General features: G+C 37.6%; 1 protein-coding gene and 1 long non-coding RNA gene across 2 annotated transcripts in view; one reads left to right on the top strand and one right to left on the bottom strand.

Moving 5' to 3' along the window:
* The window catches only part of LOC125799309 (uncharacterized), a 637,314-nt gene that overhangs the window by 617,056 nt on the left and 2,034 nt on the right, over positions 1-18,224 (top strand). The gene's annotated exons all lie outside the window — the stretch shown is intronic.
* Positions 14,400-18,224, bottom strand: part of ppap2d (phosphatidic acid phosphatase type 2D) — a 47,391-nt gene continuing 43,566 nt past the window's right edge. The window contains exon 6 of the mRNA XM_049475759.1: positions 14,400-17,984. Within this exon, the coding sequence (XP_049331716.1) occupies positions 17,874-17,984 (111 nt within the window). The 3' untranslated portion in view covers positions 14,400-17,873. The remainder of the gene's footprint in view (positions 17,985-18,224) is intronic.

Below are 18,224 nucleotides of genomic sequence, written 5' to 3'. Positions count from 1 at the left end.
CTTCATGAGGGACCAGGAGAGTCACCTGGAATAGTTTTCTCAGCATCTTGAAGGAAGGAGTTCCTGGAGGTGCTGAGCAATAGCTGCTGCTTTTCCTTCACGCTGTGAAACTTCAGCTCATCCCAATTAAATCACCTCAAATCACCTCAATCTCAGTTCATCAGCTTAAGATCAGGGGATTATGGAGGAATGTTAATCAACAATGTAGAAAATGCATTAAATAGAGAAATAAAGCTGAAAAAACACTGAATGAGAAGGTGTGTCCAAATTTTGACTTTACCATGGACCATCAAAAATAATAAAATCAGTGGCTTCTTTTGGATATTTTGGGAGAACCCCTATAACCCCCCCAAACCCCCCCCCTCTAAGAAAATAACCTTTAACCTAATTTTGAATATGGAACATTCTGAAGCACAAAGCTAATCTAGCTAATAATGCTACATTAGCAGTCCGTCTTGTAGCCTGTTTTTTCCTATTTCCATAAATAACATTAAGTACTGCTACAAAATGCTAATTGGTGAGTACAGCGTTCCATTAGCAGCATTAGCTTTGTAGCTCAGGAGTATAGAGGGCTGTTTTCTTTGCTTGTTTTCCATCTGTAAAATGCGCTGACCTCCGCCCGGTCCCCGTGGTCAAATACGAGGCAGAGGGCCACATATTTACTAGCAGGGTTAATGTGTATAACAGGGCTGGATCAGCACAAGCTGTTCTGGCTGCTGGTGCTGCTTTTAGTGTAAGTGAATCTGGATAAGAGCATCTGCTAAATAGCGGATTGTGTTCTGAAGCATCTGTGCCAGCATTTGGCAAAAGCTAGCTGTAAAAAAAAAACAAAAAAAAAACTTTTTTGAGTGTTTCTCGAGTTTCTTGAGTGTTCTTGTGAACTTTGTGTGCATTTCAGCCAAGAGTGATGTGAGTTTGAGCATTGCACTTATCCAATAAGCATTAGCTGGTTGACAGTGGGAGATTTACACTGTGCTAACTGCTAGATCATGGTATTAGCCTCCATAACTTGTTAGCGACTTATTTTTTTATTTTCTTTTAAAGTTAAACCACTACTGGATGTTAATCTACACAGATTTCTCTCCTGAAAACTGTTTATTTGGGTGAGTAAAGCACATCTGCTTATTTACAGTAAGCTTACATTTACAGTATTTTCAACAGAGCAGTTTGAAGCAGCGCTAGCTGCGGTTAGCAGCTCCTAATGCTAGTAAATGCCACCCGACAGCTCTACACTGAGAAACCCTGAGTGTTCCAGTACTAAGCCAGGACGCTATCAGCTAGCGGTTCATCCCATGGAGCTTGTTTTAACACGATAAACTCACAGGCTACAGTCCGATATACTCATCTCTGAGCAGTAAAAGAGCTAGTGCTGCAGCTAGCAGCTAATGCTAATACTGCTCCAGCTTTATTGCTGGAGAAACTTCACTGAAACTCCTGTATAACACTGTACTTAAGCGGAGTGACTTTACTACTCCTTAATACCTCACTGGTAAAATTCATACACAAGGTGCACCGGTTTATAAGGCACACTGTAGATATTTTTGGGAAAATTAAAGTACATAGCTTCAGTAGCTCCAGTTCAAACCCAAAGAAGCAAACTTCAGACACCAAACAGGTCCTGACAGATTGTGTTTGTGGTTTTGAGTCCTGGGAATGCAATTTTAATTTCAGCCAGGTAGAAAAACCTTCTCCATACAATGGCTATCACAAATACGAAATGCAAAATGTGTTTTTAAATCTGACTCACATTTAATGACTAATTTATGCGGAAATCCAAGTAATCTACTGAAATCTACTGAAAAAAATACCGAAATGTGAACAGAACAATGTGCCTACATTACAATAAAATGTACTGTAGAACTCTACTGGCTGCTAGCATTAGCTCACAGATCTAGAACCATGGAAGAACACCATTTCATTCAGTATTTCCTGGCTCGTGGAAATTTATTTATATACAGAACACTAAATGCCAAGCTTTGAATGGAGTGGTGTAATAGACACCATCAATGGACTCTGGACTAGCAGTTGAAATGTGTTCTGTGGACTGGATGAAGGAATCACACCTTCCAATCTGATGGATAATTCCTGGTAAAAATCTTGGAAAAAGCTGTGCCAACTGTAAAGTTTGGTGGAGGAGGGATGATGCTATGGAACTATTTTTAGGTGTTGATTTAGTTCCAAGGTTGTGGAAACACAACCTAGATAGATAGATAGATAGATAGATAGATAGATAGATAGATAGATAGATAGATAGATAGATAGATAGATAGATAGATAGATAGATAGATAGATAGATAGATAGATAGATAGATGTGCAGTGTAGAACCCATATGGAGGCCATGTTTAACCCTACTGGTCCATATGTTGGACCAATGTGGAAAATTTGGAAAGAACGTTCTGGTTCAGAAAGTTGGGCTATTCTAACTAACCCAGGATGGCTTCTGGTAATACACAGTACTTGTGGTAACTCTTTGAAACAGTGAGTAACAGCAATCAGAGTTAGAGGTAATGAAAATAAGATGATGTTTAATGAAAAAAATGTATTCATCATTAAGCCAGTCATGGCTTAGGAATTTAGATTCAAGAGTTTGGATTCAGCAGGTAAAGTAAAGTAAGAGATACCTGTGGTGGAGGGCTGTGAAAGAGCACGCCCAAAAAGGGGACAATTATACAGGTATTTACAGCTCTGGAAAAAAATTAAGAAACCACTTTAACCAATTTATGAATCAGTTTCTCTAATTTAGCTATTTATAGGTATACCCTAGTAAAAAGAAAATAGTAGATTAAAATATAATAAGCATTATTATAAAGCTATAGTGCACTAAAGTGTTCTTGTAGCCACATTATTATTAATCAGTATATTTAAAGAGTGCTAAAATGGAACAACTTTTTGTACTTATTATTCTTTAATTATATAAAAATAGTACAAAAGTATATTAGGAATGTACTACGAATTGATGTTAAATATGTGATCTATTTACATCAGAGTACAAATATATGCTGATTGTTCCTGTCTTTTGTAAGTAGCACACTTCTAGTATACTTTATTTGGTATAAAAATATATATTTTAATATATATTGTACTACAATTTTTAGCATGTTACAAATTTACTTTCATTTTTTTATTGACTTTTAAATGTAAAAACAATTTAACACTGTATTCTATAATTTACTTTATTTATATTTTCCTAATTATTATTACAGAGCCTTGAAATACATTTTACTATATTGTTATATTAATTTAATACCTATATAAATATATTTTTCAACATTTTACCAAATTTACCAGCCCTTAGTAATTTAATTTACTTTCTAAAAAGTTACATTATACATTGTACTTTCACTGTACCACTGTAACAGTTGTTTTTAACATACAAAAGTACATTTCAGTACTTTATAGTAGTCTATTTATTTAAAATACACTATATTGTACCTTTTTAAGAAGTATAAAGAAGATCACATTCATAAAGTTTTAAGAGTTAAAAATCAATGTTTGCTGAAATAACAGTTTTCATGCATATGGGCATAATGTTCTCCTCCACCAGTCTTACACACTGCTTTTGGATAACTTTATGCCTTATAGCCTGGTGCAAGAATTCAAGCAGTTCAGTTTGGTTTAATAGTTGTGATCATTTGTCGAGGTTTTCAATTTGGTAAAAACCAAAGAAACTCATGAAATCTGTAATTTTTTAAGTGTTTTTTTTTTTTTTTTTCCAGAGCTGTATCTCAGGTGTAGAGCAGGTATGAGGTATGAGGAGCTGATCAGACAGGTACACAGGTACGTGTCTGGGGGAAGACACGCGCACACGTATGCACACTGCGTCACGCCGGAAGATTCTTATCCCCATGCAGCGCCTGCAGTTCTGTCTTATCCTCCGTTTTCTTATCGAGAGAAATTCTCCAGAAGTCCAGAAGCTGGCTTTATTTTCTTTCACAGTGGAGCGTACAGAAAGCACTTCACAGACTTTTATTAAAAGCCTCAATCAGGCAGATCTAAACGACCAGCAGCTGCTACTGTTTCACAGACCCAGAAACAGCGAAAGGGTTTGGGAAAATGCTGTGGACTGGGTATTTTGAGGAATGCTAAATTTAAACAATATAAACAATTCTCTTTTACCACAAAAGGAACTGACGGTAACACTTTCTATGAATCAGATATCTAAAAAGCATTATAAATGCATTCATTAAGCTTCATAAACCATTTATAAAGATTTATAACACTTGACATAAGCATTTAAACAATTCTCTTTTACCACAAAAGGAACTGACGGTAACACTTTCTATGAATCAGATATCTAAAAAACATTATAAATGCATTCATTAAGCTTCATAAACCATTTATAAAGATTTATAACACTTGACATAAGCATTTAAACAATTCTCTTTTACCACAAAAGGAACAATTTTAACAATTCTCATTTACCAGAAAAGGAACTGACGGTAACACTTTCTATGAATCAGGTATCTAAAAAGCATTATAAATGCATTCATGAAGCTTCATAAACCATTCATAAAGCTTTATAACACTTGACATAAGCATTTAAACAATTCTCTTTTACCAGAAAAGGAACTGACGGTAACACTTTCTATGAATCAGGTATCTAAAAAGCATTATAAATGCATTCATGAAGCTTCATAAACCATTCATAAAGCTTTATAACACTTGACATAAGCATTTAAACAATTCCCTTTTTTACCACAAAAGGAACTGACATTAACACTTTCTATGAATCAGGTATCTATAAAACATTATAAATGCATTCATGAAGCTTCATAAACCATTCATAATGCTTTACACAACATGACATAAGCATTTCTAACTATACATAAATGGGTACCACTTTAGAATAAGACTACCTTTATAAAGGGTTTGTAAATGGATTACAATTAGCTTATTAATGGTTACTAATTATGACTCTCAACTTTAACAAGATTCCCAGTACCTGCACTGATCACACCGCCCCACAGCATGATGGAACCGGCACTAAATTTTACTGTGGGGAGCAGTAAAGTGTTTATCTTGGAATGCTGTGAATCTTTTTTCCACCAAGCATAAATAACCCTCTCCAAATAACATGAACTCTAATTTTAGTTTCATCAGTCCATAGACCATTACTTCAAAATGCATTATATCGCTTTGTGCTATAACGCTTTATACTGTGGTGTTATAACGTTTTATGTTTGAGATTAAAAACTTACAAATGTATGGGTGCTTTATAAAGGTAAGACTACCTTTATAAAGGGTTTATAAACGGTTTACAATTAATGGTTTATTAATGGTTACTAATTAGGTTGTAAATGCCTTAAAAATCATTAATAATCAGTTATAACACATACGTAGAAAGGGCAACAATATAGATGGCTGTGGGTTCACTATTTGATAAAAAACAGGTCATTGTTGCCCTTTCTTTGTATGTGTTATAACTGATTATTAATGATTTTTAAGGCATTTACAACCTAATTAGTAACTATTAATAAACCATTAATTGTAAACCGTTTATAAACCCTTTATAAAGGTAGTCTTATTTTAAAGTGGTACCCATTTTAATAATTAAGTTTTTAATCTCAAACATAAAACGTTATAACACCACAGTTTAAAGCATTATAGCACAAAGCAATATAATGCATTTTGGAAAAAGTGGTCTTTTGAACTGTGGACTGATGAACCTAAAATTAAAATTAGAGTTCATGTTATTTGGAGAGGGTTATTTATGCATGGTGGACAAAGATTGACAGCATTCCAACACAAACACTTTACTGCTGCCCACAGTCAAATTTAGTGCCGGTTCCATCATGCTGTGGGGCTGTGTGATCAGTGCAGTGTAGGTACTGGAAATCTTGTTAAAGTTGAGAGATTCTTGAGAACAATGATCAAGAAAGTTGAAGTTTGAAGCGCCGGGGCTGGATCCTTCAACAAGACAACGACCCTGAACACGGATTCATGCAGAGGACAACATGTTCAACAAGTACAACGTTCTGGAATGATCGTCTCAGTCCTCAATCCCTGACCTGAATATTATTGAAATATAAAATGTGGTGTGATTTAAAGTGAGCTGTTAGTGCTCAGATCCTAAATCAAACCTGACTGAACTGGGGATGTTTTGTAAAGAAGAATGAACCAAAATACCTTCATCCAGAAAAAGGCCAGACTCTCATTGGTGGAAGCTATAGGCAGCTTTTAGAGGCTGTTATTACTGCAAAAAGAGGATTTATGGAATATTGATTTCTTTGTATTAATGTATTAATTCGCCTAATTTTGTTAAAAAATATATATATATTGCGCACTTTCTGTAAATCCTATTAATTTTATTTCCCTTCTCAAATATCACTGTGTTCGTCGGATATATAAGATATTTAACTGAAATTGCTGATCCCAACAACCAATGATTTACAAAGGAAAATCCCATGCCAATTGAAAATGCCAATTATCACTGTATACTTTTACCTACAGAGTAATGAATACAGTGAATACACATTTATTTTGACTCTTTTGCTGGGAAAGTTCTACAGTTACCATTACAAAACATTGGATATTGGAACTGTAGCCAGTTATAGCTTAGCTCATATCCACGTAACTGCCGCTCAAATGCCACAATTGGTGGACAAATACTCAAATTCTGAGAGGACAAAGTCAGGTAAGAATGTCTTCTATAGTGTGTTTTACTAGATAAATCACTAAAATCCGACCCCAACGTTTCCTAGCTCAACAACAGTATATCCTCTACATGACAGGAAAGCACATAAACAAATCTGTTTGAGGTCGTTCGACATGGTTTGTTAAGATTTAGGAATGCGCAGTGCTAGCCGCTGCTGAGCTACAAGCTGCTATTACTTGTTAGCATTGCGTTAGCCTCACAGCTGCAGCAACAGAACTGAGAAGTGTCATTTTTTTTGTAGGTATTTGTGTAAATGTAAAAACAAAGTTTTTTTTTCATGACCCTTTTTCTTTGACCCTTTAAGTGCAACACAAGGCCAGGTGTGGCCGGGGGAAGTCTGTCTGCGTTCCACAGTCCAGGAACCTTTCTGAAAAAAAAAAAGAAAAAAAAGCAGGTCCCGGAAGTCCGCAGCTCTGCACAGTCTGGTGAATTCCAAGCTTGAGCCGGTCTTAAGCAGGTAATCATCGACCTTTATGAGGTTATGATGAAATACATCAGCGTGGAGTGTGTGTGTGTGTGTGTGTGTGTGTGTGTGTGTGTGGCCCCTCCTCCCAGACTGTGTTACAGCACAGTTACTGGAGTGACCTACAGTTGACCTCTGGGATGGTGGAATACTTTGGAGAAGTTAAAAAAAAGGAAGTATATTCAAGTGTACTAATAGTATACTTCTTTATAGTATACTAAATATAAAGCAAGTATGCTTTCAGTTTAGTTTTTTTTTTTCGTATGTCTCAATGACATGCTAAGCATAATTATGTGTACTTAAGTATACTTGGATTATACTGACAAGTATACAAAAAAGTCTAAGTATATTTCATATATACTTGTACTTAATCTTTTGATCAAGATATCATAGTAATTATACCAAATATATTTGAAGCCAACGACTCTGTAATAAAACAAATAATGAAATATACCACTTTAAATAATACATTTTCCTGATTATTTCATTTACACACCATTTTACTTGACTTACTATCTTTATCTTTGACAGTGTTGTGTAAACTAAGATTTTTCTAATTGATGTTTCATTTCATGATGTCTCTTAATATTAAACTCCTTAATTACGGCAACTTTTAAACTCATTTGCCTCGTTTTTCTGCGCTAGAAATGCGCACTCTCTCCGCTTTTAGACTCTTTGGCCCGTTTTTCTGCGCTAAAACTGCGCACTCTCTCCGCTTTTAGACTCTTTGCTCCGTTTTTCTGCGCTAGAAATTCGCATTCTCTCTGCTTTTAGACTCTTTGGCCCGTTTTTCTGCGCTAAAACTGTGCACTCTCTCCGCTTTTAGACTCTTTGCCCCGTTGTTCTGCACTAGAAATGCGCACTCACTTCGCTTTTAGACTCTTTTGCCCCGTTTTTCTGCGCTAGAAATTCGCATTCTCTCTGCTTTTAGACTCTTTGGCCTGTTTGTGACTCCTAGCGTTCAAACTTTGAATCTCACATTATAAAAACCTGCTTAACAGCGGGCCAACTTTCATTCTATTTCTGAAATACCTCGCGGGCCGCTCAAAAAAAGGAAACGGGCCGCAATTGTCCAGCGGGCCGTAGTTTGGACACCCCTGAATTTTACGAATGTAATTACGCTGATGGGCGTGACGGTCAGGAAATGAGGTGTGTTCAGGTAATTTTTTGTCATATTGCTATAATAGCTATTTAAATTACCGTATTTTCCGCACTATAAGACCATAAAAAATACTTTAATCCTTTAATTTATGTGTGAATTTTACCAGTCAGGTATTAAGGAGCAGTAAAGCCACTTTGCTGAAGTACTGCATTATACAGGAGCTTTAGTTTACGTCTCGAGTACCGAGGTTGGAGCATTATTAGCATTAGCAGCTAACTGCGCTAAGCGCTAGCTCTTTCACAGTTCAGAGGTGAGTATTATCGGATTGTAGCCTGCTGCTAACCCCTGCTATCACTGCTGGAGCAGCTTTAGCATTAGCTGCTAACTGCGCTAAGCGCTAGCTCTTTCAGCATTTAGAGGAGAGTATATTTTGGACTGTAGTCTGCGTGTTTACCATGTTAAAACAAGCTACATGAGAATAACCGCTAGCTAAAATCGCCCTGACTTACCGGAAAACACTCAGGGTTCCTCCACAGTGTAGCGCTGTGTAATGCTAATGCTGCTGCACTCAGCCTTAGTGGAAATCTGGAAATCTAAGCTTACTGTAAATCAATGGAACTGCTTCACTCACCCAAATAAACAGTTTTCGGGAGAGAAATCTGTGTAGATTAGCATCCAGTGCTTGTTTGACTTTGAAAGAAAGTGTTTTTTTTTTTTAAGAATTATAGTTTTGTTTACTTAGCTTAGCTTTACTTTAGCTACCTTCCCACCACCACTCATGCCAGTGGCAATCCTGTTGAATAAGAAGGAAAACATGGCGTCACCCCTGTTCCTTACTAGTGTAGCATAATGCGCCTTATAACCAGGTGCGCCTTATAGTGCGGTAAATACGGTAGTACATGATTTTATGTTAATTAAATATATTCCTTCTTAGGCTACATTGGTTTCCACTCTTTAACTGAAAGATCACAGATTGATTACAAGTGTTTTTTTGATGTTTGCCAAAATGAATTGCTGAATATTTGTATATTTGCATGTCAACGAATGTATTGGGCATGGTGCCAACAGGTTCATGTTCATTTATCTGCTGCAGAAAGTCATGCACAAGTCTGCACAAGCTGTGTACATTTTTGCATTTGCATATCTGTGTCAGCAATGGGTGCAACTTAAAGTTGCTGCATGCATTAATTAATATGGATGTCCCACAAACATTTGAGCACAAACTATAATTTAATGTACTAAATGAATTGCAGCTGGATCCCCATCTTCAGACTCTTCTCATGCCTCTAATTAATAACCATAACGCAGATCCTCACAGTGACTTTCGCGTTATGTAAGAGTGACGTGTCATATATTAGGCGTGAGAGTGTAAGTGAGAGTGAGAGTGTGTCAGGAGTGAAATATGTTTCTTAGGAACAGTATTGTGAAACAAAACAGGCTGAAAACCACCACCACATTCCTCCCCATCCAAACGCCCCACACCCAGATTCCCCACAGCTCCCCTCAGCCTGCACCCCTCTGCCAGCCCCCCGACCCACACGCAGCCGACCGCAGCCCCTTACACCCCCGAACCCTGCCTCTTTACCCCTTTCCCACACCCTCCCGCCCCTCGTACCTCCACTCCAGCCTGTTACTGTTCCCCCCTTTCCCCTCTCTCCTTTTATTTCTCTCTCTCTCTCTCTCTCTCTCTCTTGTTCTCTTTCTGATCCCAGCTGCCTTTTATTCCCATCACTCCGCCTGGAAGTTGAAAGAGGCCTGCAGAAAAAAAACAGGGAAAAGAAAAGGGAGCGAGAAAAAAAAAATAAAGGGCCAAAAAAATAAAGGAAGAGGGAAAAAAGAAGAAATGTACATGAAAATGAAAGAGTTAAATGAAAAGAAGGTTAAAAAAAAAACACAAGACACTGAAAAAATGAATTAACAATCCAAGAAAAAGTGGGGAAAGAAAAATGAAACAAATGTAATAGAAAGACATTAGAAGATAAACAATATAAAAGAAGAAAAAAGTGTAGGAAGTGAGAAAGAGTGAGAAAGACAAAATGGGAAAAAACAGAATGGGAGAGAGAGAGAGAGATACCGAACAAGTGAAAGAGTGATAAAGAAAGACAAAGCTTGGAAAAGCTTGAGAAAGAGAGAGAGAGTAAGAGAAAGAGACAAAGATTTGTAATTGGAGAGATACGGAATAGGAGAGAGAAAGATGGAATTGAAGAGAGACGGAATAGGAGAGAGAAAGACGGAATGGGAGAAAAAAAGATAGAATTGGAGAGAGAGAGATACAAAAATGGAATTGGAGCGATAAAGATGGAATTGGAGAGAGAAAGACAGAATGAAAGAGAGAGAAAACAAGTGAAAGAGGGATAGAGAGAAAGCTTAAGAGTAAGAAAGACAAAGAATTGGAGAGAGGGCGAAGGAGAGAAAGAGAATTAGAATAGGAGAGCGAAGAAGAGTGAGAGTGAAAGAGAGTAAAAGAGCTGGGGGGTTAACGAGAGACAGTATAGAAAAAAAAAAGGAAAAAGGGAGTGTAGTAGGAGAAAGAGAAATGAAAGGGAAGAGGATGGACAAAGTAGAAAAGAGAGTGATAAATAGAAAAGAGTGAGAGAGGGTAAAACAGAGAAAGGAGAGAGAATGAGAGATGGGGTGGCAGGACAGAGTGAAAGAAGGACAAAGATTGGGACAGAAGAGGAAAGGATGGACGGAGAGAGAGTAAAAAATTGGGTGGTAATTGGGAGAGAGTGAAAAGGTTAAACAGGAAATAGGGAGAGAGTAATTAAAAATGGAGAAGAGAGAAAACAAGTGTGATAAGTGAGAGAGGAAAGGATAAAGAGTGAGGAAAGGGACAGTGATAAGAGAGAGAGAGAGAATAACAGGTAAAACAAAAAAAGGAGTGTGTGTATTATTATAAAATTTGTTTTTAATGTGGCTTAATGCTGCTAAATATGTATCCATGCTTTTTTCTCATGAAAAAGTTTACTGAATAGAGTTGAGAGAAAAAGAATAGAAGAAAGTGAATTAAGAGACACTGGGAAAGACAGAAAGAAAGAAAAGGAAAGAGAGAGAGAGACAGAGAGCATTATGAAATCCCTGTCGCTGCACTGTTGGTGGCGGGATGGTGTTGGTATGTGGGCCGGATGTTAGTGTGTATGTGGGTCGGGGTTGTTGTGGGTGTGAGATGGATGTTCTAGAGGAAAGTTGAAATGTCATCACTGATACACACCACAAGTTTACACTGCAGGAACATTCACCCTCATACTCTGACTGACTGAGTGTGTGTGTGTGTGTGTGTGCGCGTGTGTGTAAATAATCTGAGACTAAAAAAAAAAATAGTGCATCTATATCTCAGCATGCACTAACATCTCCGGCAGATTTATACATGATTACAGGTGTGGTCTGCATGGGCGTGGTAGTGGGGGGAAAAGTGGACCTGACTACCCAGGGCCCAAGTAGGGAGAGGGGCCCATAAAAATCCTGATTTATTCATTTATTTTTAGTGGTATTTTTATTATTGAATTGGGCCCTCTAATTAACTATTTATTAATTAATCTATCAAAAATTATTGATAACATCTACTGAGAGAATTAACTTTAGTTACAGTCCTCTCAACATATGGGACATTCTGGGAGCCCCCTCCTGGAGGCGCAAGATGGTTTGGTCCGCCCGACAGCGACCCGGCTACAGGTGTACCGTCAGTGAGCCCAGATTAAATGACCTGGGGGGGTTAGAGACTTCATGCTGCCCCTAAAACAGAAATCAGGTTATCAGAAGAAGAAAGAAAGAAGGCAGAGTGAGGGGAGGCAGCTGTTGACGGCTTTCTTTCCCAAAAGTGAACAGAGTTTGCTTGTTATGCTAAGTGTAATTAAAGTTAATGCAGTCCTCTCCACACAGCTGCTGCTGATGTCTGTAGGCTCACGTGAAGCCGTTAGCTTAGCAAATTACCAACCAGGCTGCTGCTGCTGTAAGAATAAAGGTAATTATGAGCCGCGTAATGTTAGATATAGACATTAACCGGTGTTAGAAACTCCCCCTTACGTTGGTATGTTGGTTCGAGAGAGAGAGAGAGAGAGAGAGAGAGAGAGAGATTTATTATAAGTTATAAGTTATAAGTTATTATTTTGGTTCAGTGCGTGTGCTATAGCCTATTGTCTACTAACACAGCAGAGCTGAAAGAGAAACAGTGCTGAGACTTAATAAATGATCCACCCAGCAATATTTCTGCTGCATATATCAACATGTAAATAGCCTACCAATATCTCTGTAGGTGCGAGTACACACTAGTAATATATTAAACAATAAAGCAATTGATTATTTTTGTCTGGTAAAAAGACTTAGCATTGCAGTGCAGTGCTTAAAAGCTATTATCAACGCTCAATAAATTCATGATGTTACCAAAGCCAATGAATAATCATGTTAAATAACTGTGATCTCAATATTAATCAAAAATAATTGTGATCATGATTTTTGCCATATATTTTTGCCAGAGATTGTAGCTTAAAACTTTATTAATGCTTTTTATTTTAGATAAATACCGCTTTTTTGCTCACGTTCTTCATGTACTTGATAGGGGCCCACTGACATTGCGAGTGTACAGGGCCCAGAATTTGCTGCTACGCCCCTGGTGGTCTGATTAGACACTGGCAGCACGTCAGTGTGTCTTTGCTATCGTAACGACGGGAAAAGTATGCATCGTCCCAGCGTCCCTAACAGTGAAATCAACAAGTTGTATTTTTGTTGTTTTTTAAAAAAAGTGTTTTAAACAGGGCTCTCAAGTTTTGAAGTTTGGTGGTGGGCGTGAGATGGTGGGTGCGCGCAGTTCTTCAGTTGTTAAACGGGGGATGGTGGTGGGTGGGGTTGCCACCGTTGTCCTTCAGTTGTTCACCGACGTGTGTTTCAGAACTTTCGAATCAGACAGTTCTTCACACCTAACACTCTGGCTGAAACTCCACCCTCTTTGACTAGGTCTGCCTAACAACAGAGCTATCTATATTCTGATTGGCTCAACTAGAGTACATTATAATATACAGCCAATGGATTGGCAAGCGTGAGAAATACCATGTTAGGTGTGTGAGCATGTGAACTCGCTGAGGTGAGACTCAAAGCGTGAGACTTGAGAACACTGGTTTTAAATATTAGAAAGTAGATCATTAAACAGCAAGATTTTAAAAGACATTATGACCAGTTGGTAGACTTTAAGAGGGGATTAAATACTGTTTCAACTTGAGAAAGAGAAAGAGAGAGGGAGCTCAGTCAGAAACTTCACTCCTTCGTTTCTTTAGTTTTACTATGAGTGAATGGAGGAGCTACTGAGCTCTGAGTTTCCCCTTCTGAAGTCCCCACTGCTCCACCAGCCGCTCGCGTTCAGTAAAAATGAGCCGGATCCTCTTTTAGAGGCTGTAAGTGTGACGTGAGTACGTAAAGACGCGTGCCGTGGCCAGAAGAACTTCTGCTAAAAGAGACCCGACACCCCAGTTTTAGAATTAATATATTATTAGGCTTAGCAGGGATGGTGGTTTAGCTCACTGGTGCCATTAAACACAATATTTTATCCATATTCTTTTCCACTCAGTTTAATAACTAAAAAATACACACGGACCAACACAAAGTAGCACATAATTGTATATTGTAATGAAATTAATACATGGTTTTCAAAACGTCACACATTTTTAGATTTGTATTTGATTAAAAAATTAAAAAACAGGTATCATTTTTATTCCATTTCACAAGTATGTGCTACTTTGTGTTGGTCTATCACTTAAAATCTCAATAAAAAACAAATGCCATACTTTTGCAAGGGTTTCCCAGGAATATCTGCCAAAATACGCAACAGATGAACATTCCATTAAAGATAAGGACCCCTTCTGAAGTCCCCATTGCTCCACCAGCCGTTCGCGTTCAGTAAAACTGAGCCGGATCCTCTTTTAGAGGCTGTACGTGTGACGTAAGTACGTAAAGACGTGTGACGTGGCCAGAAGAACTTCTGCGAAAAAGAGACCCGACACCCCAGTTTTTAGAATGAATATATATATATTAGGCTTAGCAGAGATGGTGGTTTCAGCACACTGGTAAAATCTCAATAAAAAACGAATTCCATACTTTTGCAAGGGTTTCCCAGCAATATCTCTGCCAAAATATGCAACAGATGAACATTCCATTAAAGATAAAGACAGATAATCACAAAATCAAAAGCTACAGAGATTGAACATTCACTTTATTGGTTTGGTTTATTATTAATACAGTGGTTATTTTAGGCCCGAGGGCTTTCACAGACAGACACGACAGAGCGAAACACTTATAAAACTAGAAATGTAGAATAATAGCTTTCCGTACAGGAGCTCTGGCTCAGTCACTATTCATTTATACAGGAGAAGAAGCTCTCTGCGTACCTGATCAATACAAACAGATAGAAACATAGAAAAAAAAACATAAAAACTTACAAAAAACAACAAACAAAACAAAAAAAAACGTGCTAATACTTTTTTTTAGGATAGATTTATATATATTTATATTTATACATTTTTATATATATATATATTTATATAAAATGATTTATATACATTCATTTTGAATAATCATCCAAAATAGGAAGAAAGTGATTGGCTGACCACAGTTAGAGGGGAAAACAAAACAAAACTATTTAAAAAAAACAACAAATCTGCTAGAAGTAAAGGACACTTTTCCACAGTTCAAGTGCTATGCGTAGGAGCAGGCAGGTAGTGTCCAGTGAGCCGCCTGCTCGAGCTGTTAAGGGTTAAGAAGAAGGACTCACGCGATAGCCAATAGGCAAGAGGAGGCAAATTGACCCAAATATACAGGTGCATCTCAAAAATATATATTATTTTATTGTTGTTTATTGCTTACAGCTAATAAATCAGTGACTATTATATGAGACCAATTGGTGCTTTTGGAAGTGTGGGCAGTGTGCCAAATCCTGCTGGAAAATGAAATCCGCATCTCCATAAAAGATAAATTTGGACTTGATATAATCACAGTGGATCAACACCAGCAGATGACGTACATGTCTCTCCGAACCATCACTGATTGGTTGAAATTTCACACTAGACCTCAAGCAGTTTGGACTGTGTGTCTCTCCACTCTTCCTCCAGACTCTGCTCCCTTAATTTACAAATGAAATGTAAAATTTACTGATGATCAGTGATGATTTGGAGAGACATGTCTGTCATCTGCTGGTGTTGATCCACTGTGTTTTATTTTATCAAGTCTAAAGTCAGTGCAGTTTTGTTTTCCCACAAAATCTTACTCTAATCTCACTTCTTTCTTCTCTCTGCTGTACTGCAACTTTTATGGAGATGTGGATTTCATTTTCCAGCAGGACTTGGCACACTGCCCACACGGCCAAAAGTACCGATTTGTCTTATATAATATTCTAATTTTCTGATTAGACACTGATTTTAGGATAGATTTTTCATTGGCTGTAAGCCATAATAATATAATAATAATCATCAACAATAAAAGAAATAATAAACGCTTTAAATAGATCACTCTGTGTGTGTGTGTGAGTTCCACATTTTGAACTGAATTACTGAAATAAAGTAACTTTTCAATGATGTTAAAAAAAATTTGAGACGCACCTGTTGAAGCTCCGCCCACAAATATGAGACTTTTTCATCAGCCTTTTTTTTTTTATTTTTTACAAGTAGTCTTTTTTAAATGTATTTTTAATCATTTTTAACTATATATTTTTTTATAGTTTGCCTGTAAAATGAATCATACTGTAAAGACATTATGTATGTAGTGTTTGTCATGGAACTGCAGTCCAGTCCACTGCGGTCAGAATATAGATAAATATAGAAGTTTGAGGTGGTTAAGAGAAGTAGGTGGGCTTGAATTTGAATAATACTTTTTATACTTTTTTTAAAAATTAAGTAAAAAATTATTTTTAAGTAAATCATTTTTTTTTTTGTCACACTTAAGCTGAAAACCACATTCAACACGTTTAGAAAATTCACGTAAACCCCTATTCTATCCATTTTATCATATATAAAAATAAACTGAAGCATTTTAACAAGTACTGAGTTGTTGAATATTTAAAAAAATGTGGAAAAATTTGTGGGCGGAGCATGGACGGGTCGCACAGTGCTGTCTCACTCGCACAGTGAAAGTGGTTAAAAATGGGATCGAATCTGATTGAACAACAAACTCAGTCAAACTCAAACCTTGTTTTATGATTGAAGCTCTTAAAACGCTTAAAAAAAAAAAAACAAGAAGAAAAACGGAAAGTAAAAAAAGAGGAGCATAAAATAATAAGAAAAGTAAGAGACACACAGATAAAGAGGAATAAGTAAATAAAAAAAAATATATAATGAAAGGCCAAAAAAAAAAGAAAAAAAAATAATAATAAAATAAAAAAAAGCAAGAAAGTGCTAATGAAGGCTGGAAATAAAAATTAAAAAGAAGCAAAAAGAAGAAAACAGAAAAAAGAAAGGAAAAAAAAAAGAAAATGTATTGTGTTCTGGTACAATACAAAGGATTTTCTGATTCTGATTGGACAAGTCCGTCCCTCGAAGTGGCATTTCTCCCAAACACAACACTGCAGGTCCTCAACCTCAGCTTTAAGGCAGCTGGATGGTTTATTAATGAACACAACTGACCACAGTCAGGCTCAGTCACGGACAGTACGGTCAGTACTGTCCTTTACCAGAGTCAAATCAGTCTCACAGTCTCTGAATATCACATCTCTCCCATATCTTTAACTGGAGTCAGTATAACTACAGACTAATACCGTCATTAGCAGCTTCATCTAGAACATACAGGGGTTGGACAATGAAACTGAAACACCTGTCATCATTTTAGTGTGGGAGGTTTCATGGCTAAATTGGAGCAGCCTTGTGGCCAATCTTCATTAATTGCACATTATTCCACCAGTGTTCAATTAGCAGGGTAAGAGCACAGTTCTGCTCAAAATATTGCAATGCACACTATAACATTATGGGTGACACACCAGAGTTCAAAAGAGGACAAATTGTTGGTGCACGTCTTGCTGGAGCACCTGTGACCAAGACAGCAAGTCTTTGTGATGCATCAAGAGCCACGGTATCCAGGGTAATGTCAGCCAGCATACCACCAAGAAGGACCAACCACATCCAACAGGATTAACTGTGGATGCTGTAAGAGGAAGCTGTCTGAAAGAGCTGTTCGGGTGCTAACCCGGATTGTGCACCTCAACTCTTCTGTTTCCACCAGAACTGTCCGTCACCACAATAAATTATTGTGGTCTTAAACCAGGTGTTTCAGTTTTAATTGTACAACCCCTGTGTTTTCTGTATATAAAGTAAAACTAAGATGCGAACAAAAAAGAAAAAACAAAGCCCTATTTGAGAGCGGAGGGCTGATGGGAGTCTGGATGGATGAAGTAAGTCTGCAGGAAGAAGCTCAGCTGGACGTTTCCTTCTTTCTGTAGGACGTGTCAATAAAATGTCTGGGCGTGAGTGAATGCCTTTGCTTGGGCCGTTCCTTTATCAGCAGTCCTTTCTGCAGCATCCTGTCCTCCATCTTTTCTCTCCCTCCTCTCCTGCGACTTTCTCCCTCCTGTCCATCCGCTCCACCTTCCGTGTGGCCTTTCCTTGTTTTGTTTTTTTTAAACTGAATCAAGTCCAGTCTGTCCAGTTTGTGCTGTGCTGATGCTACGCCCAGCGGGTGGGTGCTAGCACACCGTCTGCCTGCTGGACACGGACAGGGGGCTGTCCAGGGAATGACTCGTGGGTGAGCCGCCGTCCGAAGCACAGGTTTTAAACATGGAGGAGATGTGAAAGGCCTGTGAGACACAAACAGAAAAAAAAAAATTCCCAAAAATTATCAGTGCGCCTTTTAATCCAGTATAAATTTTACCAGTCAGGTTGTAAGGAGCAGTAAAGCCACTCTGCTGACATACAGCGTTATACAGGAGTTTTTACGTAAAGTTTCTCCAGCACCAAGGCTGGAGCAGCGCTAGCTCTTTCCTCCTCCAGAGGTGAGTATATATCGGACTGTAGTCTGTGTTTTTATCAGGTTAAAA

The sequence above is a fragment of the Astyanax mexicanus genome, chromosome 3, assembly GCF_023375975.1.
Source record: "Astyanax mexicanus isolate ESR-SI-001 chromosome 3, AstMex3_surface, whole genome shotgun sequence".
In the NCBI taxonomy this organism is placed as follows: Eukaryota; Metazoa; Chordata; class Actinopteri; order Characiformes; family Acestrorhamphidae; genus Astyanax; species Astyanax mexicanus.
Note: the sequence above shows the minus strand (reverse complement) of the source record. Positions and strands in the feature narration are given on the sequence as shown.